The following is a 26202-nucleotide window of genomic DNA, read 5'->3' on the forward strand; positions in this document are numbered from 1 at the left end:
GACCCTTCTGATTCAAATCAAAGCAAACCAAACCAAATTATACTTTGTTAAAATTCAAATCAAAATATCTAATTTCAATGATAACAAATTGTTACCCAAAAAAACAGGGTACCCTACTGACATAAGATAGGGGTAATTTGACCTTTTCTTAAGAAGAAACCATCCATTTCCATCACACATTTCAATCTTTCCACCCATTTTTAACACTCACATTCTTCACTCTCCCCACTTCCCAACCTTCCAATTTCCCGCAATTCTCTCACTCCCACACACATTCTAGAGAGAGAAAATCTCACTTAGAGAGAGAAACCTTCAAACCATAGCTATGCCGAGAAGCAGCTTCGCCAAGGTTGACGTTGTTATCGACACTGGTAACCCTTTGTTGGACCGTACTGTTGATGGGTTCTTGAAGATTGGCACTGTAATTATTTTTTTTTGGTTAAATTCTTCATTGATTGATTACATTTTGCTTACCCTTTTGTTGGATATTTAAAGTTTTGATTTTTTTACTTTACCGGGTTTTTTATTTTCAGGTTGCTGCTACTAGAGGCTAGAGCTGTTGCTGAAGATGCTTACCACATTGCTAAGAAAGGTTGTCACACTTTTTGTAATTTTTTAAGTGTTTTTTGTGATTGTGGTGAATTTTGATTTTTAACAGTTTGTGTATTAGTGGGTTTTGAGGTATATGCAATTTTGTAGTACCTCGGTTCGGGTTTACTTGTCGTATTACTAGTTCAAATTACATTGTCAATGTAACTATCAATTCCGGAATGATCCTACTCCCTTTGTACTAGTAGTCTGTAATCATATGATTAATGTGCAATTTTTTTAGATGTAACCTTTTATTTGTATCTCTCTTGATAACGTTAATTAAGGAATTTGCTGATCAACCACATTGCTAAGATTGGTTCGTACTCTTTTGTTGTATGGATTCCTCATTTTTGCTAATTTTAATTATTTTGGGTGGTTGTGGTACTAATGGCAGTTTGTGTATTAATGTGAAATATTTGTATTATTTTGGTTTGGATAGTTGTCACATTGCTTGTTCAAATTACACCTTCAAGTATCAACAACTATAAATTCAGAATTGAGGGTGTAATGTGTGTACTAATAATATGCAGTTATGTGATGATTGTGCAATTCCTAATATTGTAACATGCTTGGTAATGTTAAATTAATAAGTGTGCTATAACCGCACTGCTAAGAGTGGTTCTTTCTTCTATTGTGTTCTTTTATTCGTAATTTCTCACTTTTGCTGCTTTGAACTGTTTTTTTTTCTTTTTGGGTGGTGATGATGATTTTGAAAGTTTGTGTTTCATGAATGAATTATTCTCACTTTTGCTGCAGTGAAATTTGAGTTTAGTTTAGTTTAGTTTTTTACTCGGGTAATTGTTGTAATCATGACAGTTAGTGACTTAGTGTGTTTATGGGTTTTGAGAAATATATACTACGCTGCATTTTGGTTTGCATTTAATTGCATGTTACTCATCATGCATTGAAATATGACTATTAATTAGGGACCGGGGATGTTATATGTTTTTAAAGTCACCTCCCTCTGTCTTAATAATCTGCAATTTTGTGATGATTATGAAAAGATTTGTAAAACACTTGGTGATGTGCTAAAAAACAACTTTTCTTTTCTTTTGGCAGGAAGTCTTTCAAGCAAGGATCTTGAACATTCGGTAAGCTCAGTGTTCTTTTTTAGTTGCTTGAATAGTAGAGCCCTTGGTTTTGCATCTCTATTGACATATTTTGAGCAAGATTTCCAAAAATATTAAACTAAAAAGAAAAAGTTTAGCTGAAAAATATGGGTAGCAACAATTTTAAATATGGATGATTTGACAGTTTTGGAAAGTTGGACTCTCTGTAATACACAAAGTGCATATTGTTATAGCTGGTCTTGGATAATATATGCCAAAAGATCTGATAATTTGGCAGTGTAACCATTGTTATTTTGAATGTTGTGAATCAAAGTTGATCACCCACTTGTAATATCCTTATAATTTATCCTAAAATTTAACCAACTTGTATATTTGCAGCTGAAAAAGATGTGCAAAGAAGGAGCATACTGGGGTAAGTGCTAGATTAAGTTCTACAGTACAAATATTGCTCTAATGATGATAATTAAGTGTTGGAATCTTTGCAAATTTGACCATTGTTATTGTTATACTCGGCAGGAACCGTAGCTGGTGTTTATACTGGGGTGGAATATGGACTAAGAAGGGCTCGTGGAACAAATGATTGGGTAATTTCTTCCTCCAACCATCTAATAAGTTAATTATTATCAGTGCAATTTACCGATTTGATGGAGACAACAATGTGTAATATAATGCAGCAAATGGATATCACATATCAATCTGTCTTTTCAAAATAAGTTGCAATATATTGTTTTACATTGTGTCATAACACAAAGACTTGGGATTTTTCTATTGATCTAACATAATACATATTAGGCACAACATAGACCTAAGAGACCCTGATAGTCCATGTATCCAGGATAGCTGAAACATGAAACTTCTTGTTATTCTATCCCTGCGTACACTGGTAAGGTAGCTTTTTGTACCTTCTAGAACATTTCTCACTATAAAAATCATGCATCCTAATCTAAAAAGGTTTATTGGGTATCATTACATTTATCTTTAATCGTAGATTGGGCTGTTAAAACCTCTAGTCGGGGTTTGTAAATTTTAAGTAATACTTGTATCAACATTGCGCATTGGCCTTGTAAGTTGAGGAGCTAGGTTGCTGTTATGTAATTTATGTATTGCACCAGAGGATGACAGTTTTGGAGAGTCTCCTCTTAGCTGTTTTCTTGTTCTGAGTTTGAAGTTATGGAAAATTTCAATCTCTTTGTTGACTTCCTTAACGTGAGGTTTGTACATTGTCTTGTTTTCTCAACTCACTATGTCACCTCACGTGGTTATCAGTATTAATTGATACCCTTTGCCAACCTTCTCTTTATTTGTTCATGGTTATGTATGTTTGTCAAATGCTTATCTGTATTAATTGATACACTTCTCCACCCTTCTCTTTATTTGTTTGTGGTTACATGTGTTTCTCTAAGAATTGCGAATATGGATACAAAATTTACTTTTTTCTTCTTCTGGGGAGTTTGAAGGGGAGGGAGAGTACCATACTTCCTGAAAACTACATTATTAGCATCCTAGACAGATTGTGATACTTCTAAATTTCAACAGGTGTATATCCTTTCTTGGACGAAAAGCTTACAAACCACAATAGTAGTTGTCCCCCTAACTTCTCCCTAGTGAATTCAATTGTATACCAGTTTGTTGGGCATGTATTTTGTTAAATTTGGAAGGTAGGGCTGTCATCATTCTTTTTAGTGTTTGTGCTAAAAGCTTTGACACGGATTAAGACTACTTATTGCTATGATCATATATCTTTCGTATTGAGAACTGTGTTACTTTTCTCTTTGGATTGAAATATGTTACTTTTGGATTTCTAACGAGTATATTCTTGTTTTTGTTGTTGTAAACATACTCAGAAAAACGCTATGCTTGCTGGTGCTTTGACTGGAGCTTTGGCATCTGCTGTGACCAACGGTAACAAAGACAAAATCGTGACAGACGCTCTTACAGGAGGTGCAGTCGCCACTGCTGCAGAATTAATCAACTATCTCACTTGATGAATCAAGCTACCCATATCTGTTGTGTATAGAGGGAAGAAAACATCGTGCTTCTATTCTTCCTTAGTTTTGAGGTTTTTTTGAATAATTGAACATTAGAACTAGCACGAACGGAGTTTGTCAATAAAATTACCTTTTATTTTTCATATTTAATGTGAAACCTCATAATGAATGCTGGACCATTTAGTATTACTATCGAGTACTCTGTATTAGAGATTCAGAGGATGGAGGGAATGTTAAAGTATTAGTCTTCTGCTCATTTTCAAATATTACTATCGAGTATAACTCATGAAACCACCACCTCTGAAGCATCCGGAGATCGAGTATGCCCAATCAGGGGTGTGATTATTTATATATTGAACCTCAGGGAAGTTGGAGAATCAATTATTTTCCCAGTCTCTGTCAACCTTCCCTGATCGGATGCGTAACGAAATAGCGATTACTAATACAACTCATTTTCAATAAATCATAACCTTCTCATTTTTCGTTGAAAATTGACTATCAATTTGTCGTTGAAAAGCCCTTCACATCTACAAATTAAATGACAAATTAGTTGAAATGTTGGAGAGTTTGTAACTTTTTAGGGAAGAAAGAAAAGAAAAAAACACTACCTCTTGTTGGCAACCCTCATAAAAGTTATGATCATGATTCTTCATAAAATTTTAAAACTACAGGACACCCCTACAAACCATTAAGAAAGCATTATTGAGCATTAACTAGATTAAACTTGCTAGTTATGCCAACGCGTTTATTGAAGTTTTGCCAATCCTTAAGCAGTTTAGTATGTAAAAACTTTCAATACCTTGATAGATTTTGCCATGTTTTACCTTCACATCACTAAATTTCAAATCAAACAAACAAGGCGCGTCATTCGTATTTGAAAAACAATACAAACTCGATTAGTCGTACCAAAAATTCTAAACTCTACTTTATTACAATCTGTATGTTCGAAAAAGAGTGTCAAGTGAAGTTGTCATGTTATCTCAGCTTCTAGCTCTAACTAAAACCATTAGTACAAATTGAGCATGACATCCTGCATCTGCATGAGGTGCCAGTGTTTTGCTGTAATCATGCTTATATAGACAACCTTAAAACAAAAACACATCAGCCCTCTCTTAAGATACAAGTTACTAAAATTATAAAAACAGAAAGTCTTATAGTAGAATTGAAAATATTGCAAATCATTCCCCACGAAAATCAGATTACACTTCGGAAAGTATGCAGCACCTGATGCACGAAGTTCTTGTCCCGACTGATTTGCAAATTGAAGGCTCAGCCTGCTCACCCACCCAGGCTTCCTTAACCCGTTGCAAATTATGATTTGAGAGTTCATCAAGAACCACGGCCAAAGCTTCTTCCAATCTTGAGGCGATCTTTCGAACTTAAACTCAATAGGCAGATATGTCGGGGCCATGAAAAACAATAATGATTCGTCTCCTGGACCAAAGACATAGAGGCATTTCTCTTTGGAACTCGGGTGTTCATGTGAATACTACAGATAAGATGCTTCACATTTAACTTGCAAATCATGGCCCCCAAAACCCAAGAGAGGAATGAACAGAACAAGCAAGTAAAGTTTGTTCTAAGAATCCAGACAGATATTCTGAACGTAAATTCAGTCCCAAATCAACAGCAGATCATGTTTCTGTGCTCCCAGACCATTCATCCTGGTGAACAACATTTGCTTTCTGATTATTTTCGATAGTTAGAAGTCCTTCAGAAACCCTCACATCACATATCTGCAGCTTTGATGTAGTTTTATTTTCACCACCTAACTCAGATTCACCTTCCGAAGCACTGTTTTTGAAACTGAAGTTTGGACATAAAGTACTGTTGATAAACGAAGCAGAGGCATCAGCTTTGACATAGTGAGTTGATGGAATGCTCACTGTATCCTTATTTGCGGGATAATAACATGGAATTCCGAGTTCAGCTTGTATTCTTTCACTTAGCTTTGCCATTTTAGGCTTCTCACCATGAACGAGGATCACATGCTTTGGTGACAGAAACTTCATAAGATCCATTATTCCTTTACTGTCCGTGTGAGCACTATTTGCCAATTGATGAATCTATAATTGCATAAATTATTGATCAGAGAAGAATTCTTCTTTATATTGAAAAAGGGAGGTAAGAAATAAGAAAGTTAACAGCTACGTAACAGTTAAACAAGAGAATGCAATACAGAAGAGGAAGGCATAATAAATTCCGAACAAAGATAGAATTATTGTTAGACAGGGGCATTGCAAGGTAATAGATAAGCTCATGAAATGTAATTGCAATGCAGAAACAACATTGCAATTTGCAAGAAGTTCAAGGAAGTAAATTGACCATTCATAGTAAACAGGTTCAAGATAGTACTATATCCAAGCCAAGTAGCTTCACATACCAACAATGAAAGCGACCACTGAGGACTAGAGCATTGATTTATTGCTTCATATACTCCTCCATCCCACATAAGTTTTGACAGTTATCATGGTGTTTCAGATGATAACTTGTAATTTGCTTAGCAATAGTTATTTTATTAGAAAAGTAGATAATCAATCAATCAAAGCCTTAATCCCATAGAGCAACACTGGTCTTATGGCACTCCTGTAGAATTTCCCCTTTAACTGTAAGGGAATGCTTCGGTCACATAACACTCCTATGGCCGTTCTCCATTTAAGCCACCCCTGGCCACGTCTTGATCAATGTCACCATTTTTCTAGATGATCGACCCAAGATAATTAAAACATTCACTTATGGTCAAGTCCTTTCCATCCAAGCTCACAACATCATTGCTTGTCCCCCCTCTGTGTACCAAAGCGACATACCAAATATTCAGTCTTGGAAAAGTAAATAATATGGTATTATTACATGGGTCTTATTTATCTCTCCTCTCTTTTGTGCATCCCTTGATTCCTCCCAACCCCCCCCCCCCACCCCACAAAGCCACATTGCGATAAAAAAGAACGGAAGAAGTATTAATCAACCACATATATGTTGAGTTACCTCCTAGAAAGCCTTTCCCTACACATATTAATTTGAAAGCCTTTTTGCATTTAAAGAAATACTCTATATACTGTAGCATTTAAAGGTCACAGCAAAAGTCGATCTCCATTTACTCCTGAGCAAAGTACTTAAAGCACGCCTGAGAGGTTATAAGGTGCAAGCTTGAAGGATTGAGGCCTCAAGGAACTTAAGCTGCCTGAACCGCAGAGGTATCTCACTATCTTTATTCTATATTTACATCAAAAATGATATGGGGTTATGAGGCATTAGAGTGAAATTATTCTACAAACTTCATAGGATTTTTTTTTGAGTTATACATTGCAAAAACTTCTTTGTAATTTATACCAGTGACTGATTGTAGCTTTAACTAACCAGATATACAAGTACTAACTCACTATGCCTAGACATGCCCAGTCTTTTGCAGCCTAAACGCTAAACCCTAGACTCCAGGAGTGCTATTTTCTCAATGTGCATAAATTAAATGATGCATCTAAAGCTGTAATATGGAATAAATTTGAACAATAAAAGAACAATTATGAATATATCGGTATTTTGCTTAGATCATTGCAATTCAAATGGTGTTGAAGTTATAAAGACAACTATAATAACTTGGTGAGACACGATGAAGCTGAAAAAAAAAAAGACCCAAATTACTCCACAATCACCATTTTTGAATGAGAAAAAACAAAAAGTAGACTTGAAACTGTAAGAAAAAGTTGCGCAATAACCTCACACCGCACGTCAATCTGAGTATTGGAGTCCAAATAAATTTTTGTAGGTATCTTAGACATCAAGACTTTATGCCCTATAGTTCCTGATACACACTTCCTGAATCAAATACAGAAAAAACGTCATTGAAGTTCAACAAAAGTGTATAGCATATTAATTAATATGCTAAGGCTCCAAAAAATATCCAACGTAGTTTTTAAGCCATCTTGTCTATTTAAAGTCACTTCATGCAAATTCCCTCTGCCATATTGATGAAACTTAAGGGAATCACCTGACAAGAGGTGTGAATTTGGATGATCGGATCGGGTCTAATGAGATCGGGTCGGGTCAATTTTTAAAGTTGAGTCATAACAAATTATTGTGCCCACGTGAGTCGAAATTTGAATCGGATATTTTTCGGGTCGGTTTCGGATCGGGTCGGGTCGGGTGTGGTTTTGACACCTCTACACCTGACTAACCTAATTTTTTTAAGCAGAAAGTGCAATATCTATACTAGAAAGAGTAGAAATGTAAACCTATATACCTAGAAAACTAAGAAAGTAGAAAGGAAATAACAACTACAAAATCTTTAACACCAATGAAAAAAAAACAACTAATATATTTTTCAATTAACATAAGAGTTATAAGAAACCTAACTTTCATCTGTGCTTTATTATTATATTATCCACATTGATCCTCCCAATGCTAATGTCCATACGAAAGGTATAATCTTAAGAGGGATATTAACTTTTAAGATGAAATTTGCCACAACCCAATTGCTTGTGGGTGGTTCTACTAATCATCCTAGAAGTAGGACAAAGCAGAGGAGTGAGACAGAATGTTTCTGGTCTTAGATGAACAATTTGTGCTGAGCACATCTCGATTTCTGACTCAGCCTAGGAATTTTTATAGTTAATAGAGGAAGAGGGCGCCTAGACTAATGGAATCATGGAAGAGACAATATATGGGAAAGTAGAAGCAGAGGAGCAAAATATGGAAAATGCAAGCACAAATCAAGTCCTTCAATGACCAGGAATATATGCATAGATTATAAACATAGATTAGCACAACATAGAGACACCCACAGAAGCATGGCATAGTTTCACATGAAGTATCTCACATGTAATAACACATTATACCCAACAAATATAGAAATGAAGAGAGATAGTACCCGGGCAAAGTAACAAGGTTATTTTCTGAAGTTGCCCACTCCTTGAAAACATCAAGTGAAAATCCACTATTTAACATCCCCGGTGTTGCAAAGAGAACACAAGGACCAGTAGCATGTATCAGAGAACGATCAAAACTAGATACTGCAAAAAAATTTATTTCCTCAGTAATAACATGAAAGAAAGTTTGTTTGACAGTGACCAATTTTACTATTGAATATTGATCTCGTTAAACTAAAGTTCACAACAAATTTAACTTAAAAATTGCAAGCAAACACTACTTTATGTTGATTTGAATCTTTGATCGGCATATTCAATGCCATAACTGTGTGCCAAGGCAAAACAGCAAAGATAAGGAACCTGATACATAGCCTTACAGTAGAATACTTTTGCTGCTACATGCAAAATGTAAATGTGAGGCAGAGAGTGAGTGCACAGAACAAAGATGCTTAATCAAGTGAAATTAATTGACTGGCATACATCAGATTGTGGCAATGGACAGAATTAAAGATATCCCTTCTAACATCCTCTTCACAGAATTTCATAGGGACGCAATTCTTGAAGTGACGTTCATATGAATGGATTTAAAAGGTGTAATAGAAATTAATGTAGGTCAGACAAAATTTTGGGTTTTGGGCCCCTATTTAATTAATTCATATTATTACGTCTAATATATTCTTGAAAGAAGCTCATTTTACAGAATTTGATGTTGTATCCTAGCATTTGTTTCCAAATTTTATGGCAGTGTCCCAATTTCCCAAATTTGAGTTACAACTTACCATTTGGAAACAAAGATAAGTTTTCAGCCCATGTCTAGTTAACATATAAAATAGCACAAACACTTTACCTGATTGCAAGTAACAATGATTAAGCAAAAAAGAAAGTGGGCATGATTGCCTGCAAAGAACAAAGACACATTGGTCTGTTTTTGGCATTAAATTAAAAATTCAGCACAAATCACTAGAACCAAATTGCTTGACAGATGACAGGAAATATGAGAAGACCATATATTAAGAGGTTATTTTGAATGTTGAAGAAGATATAAAGACCATCAAGCAGCTACACATGAAAATTTGTCCAGTAGAATATGCATCAATGATTGGAAATTATACACACTGAATGCAACACTAGTTTGAGATCGTCGAAGAAAAGACAGAAACAAATGCAACGACAGAAAGCATATTAACATATGGTTTAAATTTGTTATGTTAAAGTTAGACTCCGGATTTAAGCTTGCTTCTATGGAGCCTTAATAGAGAAATCAACCATTGATGTACTAACAGAAATTTAGCAATGGATTAAGAATGTAGTCTGCTTATTGTCGGAGCAAATTCTCCTTTACAAATTTTGGGGAATTTCATAATTGATGAAATAATAACGCTGAAAAACTTGTAAGACCTAAAGCTACACAGTCTGCATACATCCTGTGGGAGTCTCTTTACACAAGACCCTTTACTAAAATAAAGAGTCTCACTTCCTACTTAGTAGCATATAAGAAGGAAAATAAAATAAAATAAATGACATTTAATTCAGACAAACAGCTTGTGTTAATGTTAGCAAAGCCAATAGCATCAAAAATAAATATAAAAACAATAAGCATGTAAGAGTAGAGCTGCATTAACAATTAGCAAACAAAAGGAGCACTAAAAAGTTGTTAAGGTTATCAATTACTGCAAACTTTCTGCAGATATTTTACTTTGATTTTAAACATTTCGATGACCATACCATGTTTGAAATCAAATACATTGCGTGCAGTGCATGCCTCTTTCATCTTTTGACTAGTCCAGCTTGTAAGCATCTTGGAATATGTATTGGCTTGGATTGTCAAACCTGGAAAAATAAAGCCAAATCAAAGGTCCTGCTGATATCACAAAGAGATTAAGCGGAGTTGAGAACAGACTTATAACTTAAACGAGATAAGCATATTGCAGGTCCTCAAATTTTGGTCAATACTGCCTCGGGTCCCTCATTTTGGATGGAGACCTCTAAAAGCTACCGAAACCTCTAACCTTCTGACTGAAATCACTAACGAACATTAAAATAAATGAAAATCAATGCACTACACACTCTCTCTTCCCTTAACTAAGCAAGATAACATTTCACAGCACAAATGCTCCCTATATAAATACCAAGAGTTTATTTCAATCAACTAATGGTTTCCCTAGCATGCAATCATACACATGAATGGCAGAGTCTAGGAACCCCAGACCTAGTCAGCCCCGCCCCATTTTTTAGGGTCAAATATCTATGATCTGTTGGACTTTGGTCGAATTTAGATCCAAATGTTAAAACTCGGTTTGGGTCCTACCCATGGACCCTATCAATAATTTAGACAACAATATAATATAATAATATATTGATTTATATCCTAGGCTTCCGCTTATGTAACAAAATGGCTATTTGTGTTCATGTTTGTTTGTTGATTTTTCTTATGTGTTAAACCAATTGAAACTTGATTTTAGTCACCTTGTAATAGATTTATCTAGTATCAAGATAATGTTTTATGTGATAAATGTGATAGTAATAGTGGCCTAAAAAAAACCAGGGATGAAAAGCTTAAAAATTATTAATTGCTCAAGACTCATTTTATACCCTAGACCCAACAGACCCAGTGGATTGAATAGAGCTTGTACTGTTGTTTAGCACTGATTGTAGGTACATGGTATAACTTCACCCTCAAAGAGGATGCGTGCTATAAGAGGCTCAAAGAGTAATAGATTTCACGCAAGGAATTTTTCTAATAAAATACTTGTGATAACGGTGTTTTAGAAGAATAAGAGATTTTAGAATCAGATAGGTGGATAGATGATTTCGACCAAAGCTGTCGATTTTTCCTTAGCTGAACTCCTATCCCTTTACTGAGCATAAATCATTGACACAACCTGCTTCAGTCATGCTTGCTGTATAAGGAGTTACGAAAACCTTGTCCTCTATAATACTGTAACTTTCATTTTCTTTTCTTTAGGATAAAATTTCATACCAGTATTAATAACCTTTCTAACATAATATTGCAACAACGCACAAAATCGTGTAATCTAGTGACCTACAGTTCTAGGCATCTTGAATACAAATTTGAGTGTAAATGTAAGTAACAAACAAACCTCCAGAAAGGTATACAGGAACCTTCAAATTCATCCGCTCCCAGTAATCTTCCAACAATATACAGAGTTCCTGCAGTAAAAATTTCAATTCTCAGCATAATAATAATAAAAAAAAAAAAAGGTATGACATCCATCGGATATTGATAAATGACTGAAAATACATGACAGATGCCTGAGCAATGTTATCAACACATTGTCAAGTGGACTAACCAACTAAGGTATCCCCTGACCTATCTTACATAAGCCAAGGCTTCAAATCTGCTTCCCAAAATGAATGAAAACCAGACACAATAGCGACTACTAGGATAAAACTCTCAGTAATAAGTACATTTTTATCTCAGTTATCTGTGTATCCTGTTCCCCCTAACAGTTAAAAAGAACTGCTTATCTCCAGAACAAAAGGTTTGTTTGATTGCCATCTTGCTTAAAGATTAAGAGTTTAAATACCCTTGTTATTTTCCTTGAGTGATGATAAAAAAAGAATTACAGTGATTTTGATGCATTTAAGGTAATGAAACAGAAACCACAGACACCTTATTATATTTCCGACATTGATAAAAGTAGTAAAAACATATATATATATATATATATACATATATATATATATATACATATATATATATATATATATACATATATATATATATATATTTTCAGCACATTGAATAGAGAACATGTTGAGACTCAGAGAACATATCATTTCCAGTATACTTCAAATTAGATGGTGACATATATGCCCAGGCAAAGTTATTAAAATCGAAATTCTACTTTGAATCGGAAGGGGCTTTCAGAATCGAATCGTAGAATCATACGATTCTACCGACATGCATAATCAAGATGTCATATCCAAATTTAATTTAATATAATATTTAAATTATGAGTTCGAAACCTAATTATTAATTGAAAATAGTTGTTTACTCATTAAGAAACCAATAATTGACAATATATATTTATAAATAACTATGTATGCATGTTTTAAACTTGTAAGGATTTCGCTAGTTAAGAGACATATGTAAAATCGGGTAGAATCGTAAATCAAATCGTATGACATACATAAATCGTAAAATCGTAAGATTCTAAGATCTAAATCGGGATTTTAATAACAGTGAGCCCAGGTGTAATGGCATTTTGGATCTAGTTTGTAGCCAATAAAATAAAAGGCCATAATGAAACTTATTTTCATCTAAGCTAAAATCTATTTAATCTAAAAGATTTATTAAGTATGCATGACAGCATTTGGACTAACCAATGCAGAAGCGATTACTTCAAATTCACTCACTGGATTACATAAAATATATATGGGAAAGATTTGCAACACTTTGAAACAGGCAATGGTGACGGGGAGGAGGGAGGGATACTTTTTGTTGAAGAGGAGAAAACATCAAAATAGCTATATATTGGTGGAGATCTACATAGAGATAAGGAGAATATCGCAAAGGTTTTAAAAGTGTTCAATGATGATTTGGCTATGGAAGAAGGTTGTGAATTGTGATGCTTGGACTTGCCACTTCACCCCACCATACTCATGTTGACACGACCCAACCCATGTGCGGAGATGGGATATGGGTCGTACTAGGCATTGAGAAATTGTACTAAAAAATTTCTAGCTTTAGATCAAAAATTGATGTTAACATACACAAGAACAGTCAAGACATTGGGGTTTTTTTCCCTGCTTGTAAGGGAGACCTAGTTGGTACAATTTGCAGGCATCTAAATCCCTCCAGCCACCTTCTCCAGTGACATAAGCTTCTTATTTAGAGTTATGCTGACTTTATTTTTTCTGCGCTCTGTCTTTTATTTTAGTGGGGAACAAGCTGTCCCTAGTTTATTTTATTTATCCAGTAATTTAGAGATTACCAAGGTTTTATTTATTTATTTATTTATCCAGTAATTTAGAGATTACCAATTAAATGATACTGCCATTTACCATCCCCACAACCATGGTTGTTGGAATTAAAATCTAATTCACTTATCCACCATGATAGAGCTCTATAAATCAGCAGATTGTCAAATTTCACGTGTTTTACACCCATAATCACTACACCTAAAACAATACCTTAAAAAAAGCATCTATAGAAAAGCTTTTTTATATTCTTTTGCCTACAATCATTACATAGGAGGGGCATGAAATTGAATTCTGGAAAAAAAAAAAATACAAACTTAATGAAGGTTCACTATTGATTTTAAAAAATTGAAATTTACAAAGTAGTCAATGCAGGAGTATCACTAAAATGGCACCTCTACCTCAAAATAAATGACCTGATAAAAAAATTATTTTTATGCCACTTTAAGAATAATCATTTTTGGTTCATGTAGCCGACCCCACTTATGGGATTAAAGCTTTGATTAATTGATTGATTGATTGATTTAAGAAATCAGAAGGTAAAGATGTCGAAATGGCTAATGATGTCATAAAGTAGTGACAATACCTGAGTCCTCCCAACAGCAAATGTTGGGATGAGAACTTTTCCCCCTTTATCAACACATTTATGTACCTGCAACAATGGTAAGCAGATCTTAGCAGATAGTCAAATATTTCATATTTCTCCATTGAATGTGAATTACCAAACCTCAGGAACATATGGATACAAAAAATAAACTTAAGCAGCTTAATGTCAAGTCAGAATACTTCATGCCAACTAGAAAACATTTATAAAGATGCTAAGTGATCAAAAGAAGGGCGCAATCAAAATGGCTTTTTGAATAAGTTTTATGGAACTTAAGAAGTCTTAGACTTTGCAAATAGATAGAAAGTAGCCTATATGACATACAACCGATCTAAAATTATATACTCCATCTTTAATGGAGTAGATTACATACTTCTATTGTTATTTCAAAACTTGTTATAAGAGCTAAAATAATCCTAGGTTGGATGGGGAAGCATGAAGCCGCTTAAAGCCCTGCCCTCCTCATGGTTTCCATTCTTTCCAACTTTCCTTCTTTCACAAAATGAGGGATATCGTTGAGGATAATTTGTGTACTAACGTCAAAAGTTGATTTACAAGGGGAAATACACTGCAAGATATGTGCCACACCCACATTTTTCATATACCAACCATGCCTGGAAACCATTAAACACTTAAGACAGAGTAGTCTTTGTTGCACAATTTACAAACAAGGCAGATAAATCCTAGTCCAAAGACAAAATCACTTCCTCCAACCTAGATCTCAAAATGATCAAACAGCTTCATTAAGGAAAGGGGTCTGGACATTAATCTTGTGGACTGTAATTGTTGTTGAGGTGGTACACTCCATGTCTCCATGAAAAAGAAAAAAGAAATACTAGCCGGTTTGCTCTATAATTCAATCTTGAAAAAGCTTGATGGAAATCCATTAGACAGTGCCTTTTTTCATCATAATCTAGATACATAGTCAGTTAATTTAATGATGGACTATTGCTAAAGCATGATCCTTTGTTTGATTACTAGTATGAAAACAAACCCTTTTGAGTACTCAAGAGGCCTTTGCCATGGTGACTTTGTGTCCCTATGTTTGTTTAAAGCCCCTAACTCATGTAAAAGAAGAAAAAGGTGGACCCTTCTTGGTAAGTAGGAAAAAAGTTCCAGAATTCCTATTTCCCATCTCTTGTTATCGATGATTTACTTATCTATGAAAGAGTAGATGAAGACAGTGCCTTCACCATTAAAGAGTTCTCAATCTCTTTTTTCAACCAAAAGATGTACAAGGGAAAAATTGTGTTCAAGGAAATCCCTTGAGGATGAATGTGCTATGTTCAAGAGCACCCACAACCTTTTCAAAGAACTTAGAATTGTGCCTTGGTATGCCTATCTCCCAAAAAGGATCCAATAGAACTAAAGCTCAATTTGTTGTAGTCAAAGTTACCTCCTGGCTGCTTTGGAAAACTAAGTTCCTCTCCAAAGCAGGTAGCTTGGGCCTGATTAATTTAACACTTACCACCACCCCACCCAACTATATGCAAAAATCCTTTTCACAAAATGCAATTCTATAAGGAACTTGATAAAATTAGCAACAACTTTCCATGGGGGCAAGGAAGTATAAAGATTCATCTTGTTTTAAGGGAGACAACTTTCATACCAAAACATTAAGGAGGCAGATATCCATGATCAAGGTTTATACGGCTAGGTTTGGATAAAAGCTATCAAGGGTTAATAATCTAGGGCAAGAATGCATTATCTCCAAGTATGTTCATCATGTCACAAAATTTCTTCTATGGATCCCCAATTTGGAATATTTGGGTAAGGATTTGGATTTGCTTTCTGCTAACAACACTAGAACTCTTATCCTTCAAAGATTCTGCAACAGGGGCGATGACATTCTACTATCTCCCTTCTTTGACGAAGCCTGCCCCTATTTGAGGGATATAAATATAGGGCTTTGACCCGATGGAGCTCCGACATGCTCTAATTAAGACCTTGCACCATTTCTCAGAACTCCAATGACGTATTAAATTTGGAAAAGATTTCTGCTCTGATGTCCCACTCACTTTACTTTATTAAGGTTTGTATTGAATGAGTAGGTAGTTTTGTATATTTGCTCACAAGGTAAGAAATAAAGTAAGAAGAGATTATGGAATTGAGTTAACTATAAATAAATTGGGACAATCTTTTAGAGTGAAACAAAAATGAAAAAGTAGTAAGCTTCTAGGAAGGGTGCATAATTTACAAATATCAGAAGTTAGAATATTGTTGGATAAGTCTCAATTAAAAAAAAAAAATAATAATAAAAAAAAAACAATTAATTACAATGTGTGGGGTGCCATAGCTTTAACTTTGGCATAGAGTTGGTTGTACAATCGCATGATTGCAAGGAGGCTTGTGAAGAACTGAATAAGGACAATTAAATCAAAGATCCTGAGAGTCATAGGGTATTGTACACCTTCTCTTCTTTCACACAGCAAATTATACTTGTTTTTCTAAAAAGTGCTCATATAAATGATTCCCCGCAGCTGTGTATTCCAAAATATTTAGCATTTCATCTTGGAATATCAAATCAGAGCAAATGGGTTCCCATTAAAATCAATAATTTCTCCTCACCAGGGACATGCTACTGTACACAGTTGGCCCTGTTGCCTGTGGTTTTGAGCGTCACAATGAAACATTTGAGTCTCTAAATTCCTAGTTATGTCCCATATCATTGCCTTCAGACTACCATATCTAAAAATTTAGTTGTCCCTTCAGACTGGGAAATTATTTATTCAATCCTTATCTAGAAAGTATTAGGCAATTGGCACTAAACCTTATAATGAACTGAATAATTCAAAGAGAACTGGATAGGAAAAGAAGAGGGATATTTTCAATGGCTAATTGATGATGGCAGCATACAAAATCTCTGAGCACTTCAAGAGGCTCATGTGCCAGTCATGTCAAACTTTCCACATGGGTCCATTCTTCTCCCCTATCTCCTATTGTTACTATCCAAGCTTCTCCACCTACTCTAACTACTACTTTTAAATACAAATTCTCTTGAACAAAAATCAAAATGATTTGCCCACATTGCCCTGCTAACAGAATCGTACTGATTTACCCATAGTATCCTTGCCTTTATGCCTGGCATGCATCAGCACAAAAAAGGGGCTGGATGGAGGCAAGGAGCCATTACAAACCAATCTTTTTGTGACCCTTAGACCAAAACCCACAAAATATGGCAGCTGAACCAATCTTTAGAGTTAACAATTTGAGAAGATTAGACAACTAAGAACTGTAAAGAGCAAAATAAGTTTATCTTACATTATTCAAAGGGCTGCAAGTCTATATGTAGTTATCTCAAAGGAAAAAAAAATTCTCCAGTAAATGATACTGCATTCACAATTCTATGCCTCACAATTCTCCAGTAAATGATACTGCATTCACAATTCTATGCCTCACACAAAGTTTCTTAAAATCTTTAAAAGAAAAAAGAATTGAAAGGGACTGACATTACCATGTTTTGAGAATAGAGCAAATGTACTTACAGCTTTGAGAAATTCTCTTTCATGAGCAAATTTAGAACCACGGATTGTTGTGGCATAAGTTGACCTGTAACAAAAAATAATATTATGTCTCCTCCCTCAAACCAAACTACTTTTATGAGATTTCACAGCAAGATAAATCTTTATACTATAATCAGATAGACATGCATAGCAAACAAATAGAAACAAATGCATAAGACTTCTACCAACAGACCTAATACCCACTATATCAGATGTAGGGGTGCTAATCGAGTTGAGCAGCTCGCGAGCAACTCGTGATCGACTCGGTCAACGCGCGGTTAAAACTCGACTCGAGTTGTCTCGACTCGGACTAACTCGACTCGAAACGTTAATGAGCACGAGTTGAGCAAGCTATAACTCGACTCGATAAGCTCATGAGCAACTCGATAATTTTTTATTATTTAAATATTATAAATACACTTATACATAAAAGAAAAAAATTCCAAAACAATCTAATAATGTAGTGGAAAAATTATTGTACATAAAAAAAATTGAATAAAGATAATGTAACTAAGTATTTTCGGAAAAAAATAAATAAATAAAAAAAAGAAAAGCCAACAACTTAAGTCTCCCCATATAATAATAAATAAAAAATAAATAAATAAAAAAAAAAAAAAAAAAAACTAAACCCTAAAATCCCACCCATCCACCTCTCTTAGAGTAAGTTTTCTCAGATTTTCTTTTTGCTTCCTCTCAAACTCAAGTCTTTCTATCTTTCTTCTCTCACCCTTCAATTCCTGATTTCTTTTTTTATTCAATTTCTTTTTCTTTGTTCCGACTCCGACGAAGGCCGCCGCTACCACCTTTACGACCATTGCCTCGTTGCCGGCATCAACGAGTACCCAAGAAGGTCATCTACAAGGACTCCACTAAAAAGCAAGCGAAGATATCATGGGTGGAAATTAAACTTGAAGTTTGATGTAATTTACATCTTATTTTTCTGGGTAATAATGCTAGGGTCGGTAGATCTGAATTCTATTGATCTGAATGACTGAATTTCTATCTTAACATTCATGTATGTTTGATGTAGTTTGTATGTAAAGATTAATTTTATGATTATTGTTGGGCAAATTTTAGCCTCTTAAGAATTGTGATCTTCTGGATCTTGTTAATTTATAATTTGTAATTGAATTTTTATAAAATCACTCAATTTTCAAATTAAAATCTTACATACCTACAAAAATAAGGCCAAAATATTGAGCAAAATCTGGGTACTATTGAGCTTTACGAGTTACGAGCTACAATAAAATTAATCGAGCTCGAGTCGAACAGTAGGTTAACGAGCACGAGTCGAGCACGAGCCACGGTTTTTGAGCATGAGTCAAGCACACCTTAGCTCGTGATCGACTCGCTCGATTAGCACCCCTAATAAGATGTATGCTTCCTTGCTCTTGTAACCCTCAATTGAATGTGCATATACTACCAGACCAACCACCAGCACCAACCAGCCCCGACAAACTTTATTCCTCCTTTTCTAACAACCCCCCCCCCCCCTCAATTTGACTGATAAAACCCCCCAAATGCCAGCCACCAACCGCCACCTCAACTTACCACCACCTAACCATAATGCTAACCAACGGCTACCTTGTCCAATCAAAAAGCATCCACAACCACATTATGATCACTAAGGAAGAGAGAAAGGAAGAGGAAGCAAAAGATCTAAAGACACGAAAACAACCAAAAGAATTAGGATTACCAATAGTCAAACTAGAAACTAAAAAGCTGGAATTTTATGGTCAAATCTGACCATAATTCGGGGATTTTAAAGGGGAGGTGGTGGAAGTAGATAAAGTTAGTGAGAGTGGGTAGTTAGAGTTATCTACTCAAGCACACAGGTGAATTAGAGCCTTAGAGGGTTTCCATTCCTTCTCTAACCTATCCCTTTTTTTTTTCCTTTCCCTTTCACCTCTCTCCATCAAACGGCCTTTAATTGTATCACTCCCTAGTCTTATGAACTTAATTTTGTAAAAAAGCAAATAGAACTTATTTATGCTACAATGGGAGATTATTTAGACCTTTCAATTTGAAAGAAACTTACTTGTGCTAATCTAGACAGAAACTTAAACTTTAAGAAATTTTGACTTTTACTACCACTAAAAAGCACTACTTTGATTTTTACTACCCATCAAAAAAAAAATTTACTAAAAAAAACGCGAAAAAAAATAGATTTTGCTACCCACTAACAGTTTCGTCAAAGAAACCATTAGTGGGGCCCACTCTCCAACTATAAAATTTGTTTTCTTGAATCTTCTGCTAAGGGTCCAAATTATGCTCGAAATTGGCAAAAAAATTAATGTAAATGCCTCGTTTTGCGTGTCAAGAAATGTATCGATTTGCATGTCACTCTTTCTTTTGCCGTGAAAAATGCTCAGGTAAGGTTTTATGGGTCATTTTAGTCCTTAAGGGTCCAAATTGAGCTCGAAATTGGTAAAAAAAAAAAAACGTAAATGTCTCGTTTTGCGAGTCCAATAATGTAGTTGATAACAAAAGGTAGTGGTTCATTTTTTTTTCTTTATGAGGGAAAGATAGTCATTAAGACACATTACGAAATTCAGAAATATATCATTTAATTCATCCTTGTCTTTTTTTCAATTCTCAACAGTTTAAAAATACGTCAAATTACACACACAAAATTTAATGTAAAAAAGACATTAAATGCAACAGATTTAGAAGATTCTCACTCAGTTATAACAAGATCCAACTGCAAACGATCAATTTGAGCAGCACCAAGAAGTCTATCAGGCGTCATATTATAGTCCCCTGTGTAGACTATCGCATTATCTCCCACCCTTGCATAAAACATTGCAGCACCAATAACCTAGGAATTCTATTACATGTCAGGACTCAGGAGAGCAAAATGAGGGGGTCTAAGTTCAAAGTATTAATTCGAATAAAGGCAAGTAAATCAAGGCAACAATTGGAAATTCAAAGTAAGACTCTTTTTTTCAGTAGCAGACAGTCAAGAGCACCCGGATTTAATAAATACAAATTGTACAAATACTACGTATTTGATTTCGGGTCGTGAAGACACAGAATACAGGTGCAGAAGAGTTTTTTTAAATCAGTTGAAACAGCCGACACCAGAAAAATGCATTAGTGCACCAGAGTTCTCATAAATCGTCGGATGATCAAATGAAATTTGATACAATCAAGTCGTGATGTACCATGTACGGTGTGACAATCAACAAGTATGGTAGGGGCAGTATAACTCTCTTCAGAAGGCAATTACAGGCACAGGAATGAGAAGACATCATAGAGGCAATGAGCACAAACTAAAGTTTCAATTAAACTATAGAAAACCCAATGTCAAAGCCACAGCTAAGATGAAGGGTTCTTATCCTTCTAAATCCTTCGCCCTTCTTTGAGCCTTTCATTGATCCCCCTCCTCTACGTCAAGCAGCTAAACAAATTTTCCGATCATCTATCATATCAAAAGGGCTTTACACCATATAATCATATCAAAAGGGCTTTAGACCACAATAAAAATAATAAAAGAAAAGCTTTTTTTTAATGATCATAACAGATTAATGTTGGTATCACCCAAAAGCTTTTAAAGATCTCTATTTGACCAACAGATTGCTGTCAAACCTCATCTCACCGTGTCTCAAACAAAAATTTCTTCTCCAAGTGGACATAAATGGCTTGAACTACCTATAAACAGGAACTAACACTACAACAATGGTTTTAGTTCATATTAATATTATATAACTTGAGGCACTGAGTAATAACATAAAGAAATGAGGCCATATGTCTGTCTTGACAAATAGGTAATACTTACTTCACTTTCTTTAAGGACTTAATTACTTATTTCATATCACATTGGACCACACTAAAAACAATCATATCAGAACTTTAAAACATCATGTTCGCTCCATCTCTACACATAGCACATACAGGGTAAAAAAGTAAATATCATCACCTAATTTACGCTGAGCAAAACATAACCTAAACATAAGAACAAAAGTTTAACCATACTATATTTATTACTCCATCATTTCAAATAGGCAAAAGGATAGATTAAATTCTCACATGACCAGCATAGTAGGCACGAATTTCAAGATCTTCATCAACCCAGATAGTTTGCTTCAAGTCCACTGCTATAACTGCAAAGATATAGCAGGAGTTATACTTTAAACTTGCTTACTTTCTAACATTTGGAACTTACAGATGGTGAAACATAACCCAAAATTTCAACATATGTAATTAATCCCGGTAAGCAACAAGATTCAATAACATAAAGTACAAGATCATGGCAGTAACTTGCCACTAACCTACATAGTTCTGATTTGTATTTGCACACGCAGAGCTTGCTTGGAAGATGGTATTTTAACTTATGGGAACAATAAAACTAAATTAAGGTGTTGTCAATAGGTCAAGGCGATGGTAATAAAACAATAAGGTGGCATCATGAAACCACATTCTTTAGTAACTTTCCAGTTTCTTTTGTTTCTTTCTTTCATTCTCAAAGCATAAATTATCTTAGTGATCCAAATGAACCAAAAAGTACCAATGCAAATCCATAAATCAGAATCCTTGCAGAGGAATAATTTGTCAATGACCATTACCCTACTAAAATTTTAGCTTTCAGAAAAAATCTATAAGTTGCCATAAATGAAGAAGCACATAAGAAGATGGACACTATCTCGAGCAACAAAGACTTTGTTCTCGGATTGGTTATAAAAGTAACAATCGTGTCTCTTATGATAACCCACAAGAAAACATTTGTGACTTAACACTTGTCAAACTTTGATGCAATTTATGTCACTTGACATAAACTTCGCAACCCCAAATCTTTAAAAAGGAAACAAGGACTTTGCTCTCAGATGTAATACCCTTTTGTCCTCTATGGATAGCCCACAAAAAGACATTTTCTAGTCTTTGGTGCAAGTTTGTGTCTTGACATAAACTTGCAACCCCAAACCTTTAGAAAAGATAACCTAAGAGGTTTCCCCGTCCATAACTCGTATGGAGTCTTTTCAACAACTTTTAACAGAACACGATTCAGCAAGAGTGCACATCATTGACCAAACCATATTTAATAAAGTTTTATTCCTCTTGAACACTCCATTCCATTGAGGCATTCCATAGTGTGTCAATTTTGATAGAATATCGTATTTTATCACATGATCATCGAATTCATGGCTTAGATATCCAACCTCACGATCATAATATTCTAGCCAAGTTGATTCTCTACTTCATTCTATAATTCTTTGAGCTTGTCAAACAATTTAGATTAATGTGACATTAGGTAGACATCGCCACATCTACTAACTTCACGGTAAACGTGATGAAATAGTAGAAAAACCTCTAGCAATGGAGCTCATAAGGCCATACACGTCTCCATGTATTAAGCCTAGTAGCACACTTATTTTTTCTCCTAGCTTGGAGAAAAGTAGCTTTATCGTTTTCCAAACAAACAAGATTCGCAATTATATTCCAGAACGTCATCTTGCATGTGTTTTATGTTTATATGGCATAATTAACAATGTCACAGATATGTGATATCCAATCAATATTCTTAATTCTTTTGGTATTACTCTTTTGAATTGCACCATGGTCTATATGTGCTTTGCAGGATGGCATTAATACCAAATACCAATTATACGTGCTTCGAATGATGGCATTAAAGAACTAGTATATAACATTAGCAAAAAATACCAAAAGGGCTAGGAATATTGATTTTGATATATCATTTTTGTGGCATTATCAATAAACATAAAATTATGTAGGATGGCATTAATTGCGAACCTTGTTTGTGTGGCTGAATGACAAAGCAAACTTTCTACAAGCTAGGAAAAAGAGCCACATTTGACTGATTTTTCCACCATCTTATATATGCATAAGAATGATGATACAATCAGAATTCAATGACACAAATGAACCACAATGAATACGAAACTATAAAGCTTGAAAACAAAAGCTGGGTAAAGAACAACATCAACATAATTCACAGTTGCTTCTCCATTGCAACAAGATTTTTCTGTCAGAAGCATATGAAAGCTAAGGACCACAAACAACTACAGCTAAATACTACCTCCGTTTCACATTATGTGCAACAATTGAATTTTTCATATCTCACAAAAAATACTCAATTGTTACACATAATGTGAACAGAGGTAGTACAAGCATTAAACCACCATTTCTAGCAATCTAACTTGAGGTCCCAGAGAGTTTTTTTAAGAAAAAAAGAGGAGGTCGCAAGAGGTGAAAAGTGCGAAAGGCAGTCCCCATTTGTATGCTAAACTCTATAATGTTGTCAATAGTGACTTTAAGTACCTTTCTCCATACAGGACTTGACATGATCTGGAGTAAATTGCCCTTCATCAGCCTCTTGATCAACCATACGTTTACAGCTCTCCTCCAACATTTGAGGAGCCAATGCTTTTGTCGGATGCTGTAAGGCAAGCACTTGCATAGAGAACACGTTATTAATGAGTAATAGAGGGAAAGAATGGGATACATAGGATGAAATAAAACCCCGTAAGAGCAAAAGGACAAGAGGTAAGAAAAGGGGGGAAAAAATCTACATATAAACAATCATATATTTCATTTTGCATAGCTCTTGAGGTTGGGATTTTATATTAACCGATGAGGTTCCAAATTTTCAAAATTTGAAGTGTATGAAATGCAGCTACCTATTGCCAACAAATTATCCTTCTTGCAATTAGCAATAGAAGCATGTCATAGATAACACATCAAGCACAAACTAGTCCATGTACGGTCATGTTTATTGTTGGCATGAAAAAGACAATTCGAAACAGTATAAATTGGCATCAAAACTCTAGGGTAGTACAAATAGGCCATGCTAATTGCCAGATTTTCCTAAGTGTTACATATGTAGAAATAGTCACCAAAACATTAGGAGAATTTTACTTCGAATCTCAGTAAAGACATGTTGCAACAACCAGATAATTTATGGAGTTCTTTCCACTAATTATGATAGTTGAGTGTTAAGAAGGCTTCTCAAAATAATCCCACTTGGATTATTCTCCTTATCCTATGAGACAAAAGATTTACACAAGTCATGAAATAATTATCAATTGTATACAGGGGGAATGAGAAAGACCATGTAAACAAAACCCCGCAAGAGGGTAATTTAAATTGCTAGGATAATCTCAAGAACACAACCAGTAAAATGTAATTTAGTATAATAGTTCTATTATTCTTGGCATACCGTCATATAAATAGGTCCTGAAAACCCACAAACTTCAGTGAAGTAAGGAAGTGCTCCAATATGATCTGAATGACTACAAAACCCATTCAACAAAATGTCAAGCAACAACACAATATATACAATTTGAAGCAATAATCCATACATGTAGCAACAATACAACATACACAATTTGAAGCAATAATCCATAAATGTAGCAGCAATAATCCTAATATCCAAATTCATAGATTAATGTCATTTTCAATAACAATAAAAGTCCAAATGTTTATCGATTTATACAGTCATATCCATCTAAATCTCCATTATAGGGTCACTTCTTCCTATATGCCAAAGCCATCCTACTATAACCTATTGTTCGCGCACAAGTATTAAACACGGCCATTCAATATAATTTCTGCATGATTTTTGTCTCAAATAAAGTGCCCCAATGTCACACTACCAATATACCATATCAAAGAGTGTCAAGTATCCAACACCAGAATTACTAAGGTGAAATGAAAAGTCGGAGTAATATAGAAAAAACTCGATTTTAAAACCATTAGCAACAACAAAACAATCACATCAATAATCAAAGGGCATACGCATGAGTAATAATGACACAGGAAAGAGTATCATCAAATTGACCCGACTTGGAGAGGAGAGAGAAATCAGGGTAACGTTGAAGGTCACGATAACCCATATGCATTCCACAATCAAACATGATTTTTTTTCCATTGATATTGACTATAACACAGCTTTTCCCAACTTCTTGCCCAGCACCTAATTAGAGATTAACAACAACAATTAATTGATTGATTGATTAAACTAGTATAATAGCAAAAGCTTTAATCATATAGTGTGAGTGAAGAATGAGATTACCAAGTATAAGACAGTCGATTGCCATAGTTTTCGCAGTAGGGAGGCGATTATGAAGGGCAGCGCTGCAGAAGGTGAGCAAGAGTGATGTTGGTTAAATTATCAGTTTGCTCACCGGAATTCTCGAAAATTTGCTGGACGAAAAACAGGAGTTATAACAATTTTATGATTTAGCAACCAAATTTGACTCAAATATAAAAATTAGGCATGAAAAATTGCATAAAATTCTTCTCGTTTAAAAATATCAACGTATGCACATTGAAAAATTCTAGCAACAAAATCGCTCGTTATAATCTTGAGTAATTATAATGAATAGTTCAATAGTCCACCTTAGAAGAACCCTAAATCGACTATACTGACAATTAAATGAACGAAGAATTCAGAGTATCCGAAATTGATTATACAGAAAATTAACGATTAACACTCGTGAAATTGATACTCAATGATTAAAAAGAATAAGAAAAATTTGAGGCGCTTCAATGGAGGACAGACAGCTCACAAGCCGCTTCTTACGCTTCAATGGAGGATTTAGAGTACGCTTCAACGGAGGAGTGAGAGGGAGAGGTGGTGCAGCAGGAAGCGCAAACGTGAAAAATTTCCAAAGAGGGATGAAG

The 26202-nt window shown here is 34.8% G+C and overlaps 2 protein-coding genes across 5 annotated transcripts; one reads left to right on the forward strand and one right to left on the reverse strand.

The window, feature by feature from the left end:
* Nucleotides 1-325: 325 nt before the first annotated feature.
* On the forward strand, nt 326-3838 carry LOC110719728 (outer envelope pore protein 16, chloroplastic-like). Its single transcript, XM_021898718.1, has 6 exons — nt 326-402; nt 534-592; nt 1651-1682; nt 2040-2073; nt 2178-2245; nt 3506-3838. Exons 1-6 carry the CDS (start codon nt 326-328, stop codon nt 3644-3646), a joined length of 411 nt encoding a protein of 136 aa, XP_021754410.1. The 3' UTR covers nt 3647-3838.
* A 657-nt stretch (nt 3839-4495) lies between these two features.
* On the reverse strand, nt 4496-26202 carry LOC110719326 (cleavage and polyadenylation specificity factor subunit 3-II-like). Of its 4 annotated transcripts, none has more exons than XM_021898227.1 (14): nt 26102-26202; nt 25592-25653; nt 25363-25492; nt 24737-24809; nt 23839-23956; nt 21592-21665; nt 20244-20380; nt 17545-17608; nt 14042-14107; nt 11613-11682; nt 10237-10341; nt 8514-8655; nt 7363-7462; nt 4496-5715 (listed from the first exon to the last, which is right to left on the reverse strand). In XM_021898227.1, exons 2-14 carry the CDS (start codon nt 25614-25616, stop codon nt 5284-5286), a joined length of 1536 nt encoding a protein of 511 aa, XP_021753919.1. In that variant the 5' UTR covers nt 25617-25653; nt 26102-26202; the 3' UTR covers nt 4496-5283. The 4 variants fall into 4 exon arrangements, with proteins under 4 accessions (XP_021753919.1, XP_021753918.1, XP_021753920.1 ...); XM_021898226.1 differs by having other exon boundaries at nt 25315-25492; XM_021898228.1 differs by having other exon boundaries at nt 25315-25492; nt 25592-25722; nt 26102-26186.

This window comes from Chenopodium quinoa, unplaced genomic scaffold, assembly GCF_001683475.1.
Source record: "Chenopodium quinoa cultivar QQ74 unplaced genomic scaffold, ASM168347v1, whole genome shotgun sequence".
NCBI lineage: Eukaryota > Viridiplantae > Streptophyta > Magnoliopsida > Caryophyllales > Amaranthaceae > Chenopodium > Chenopodium quinoa.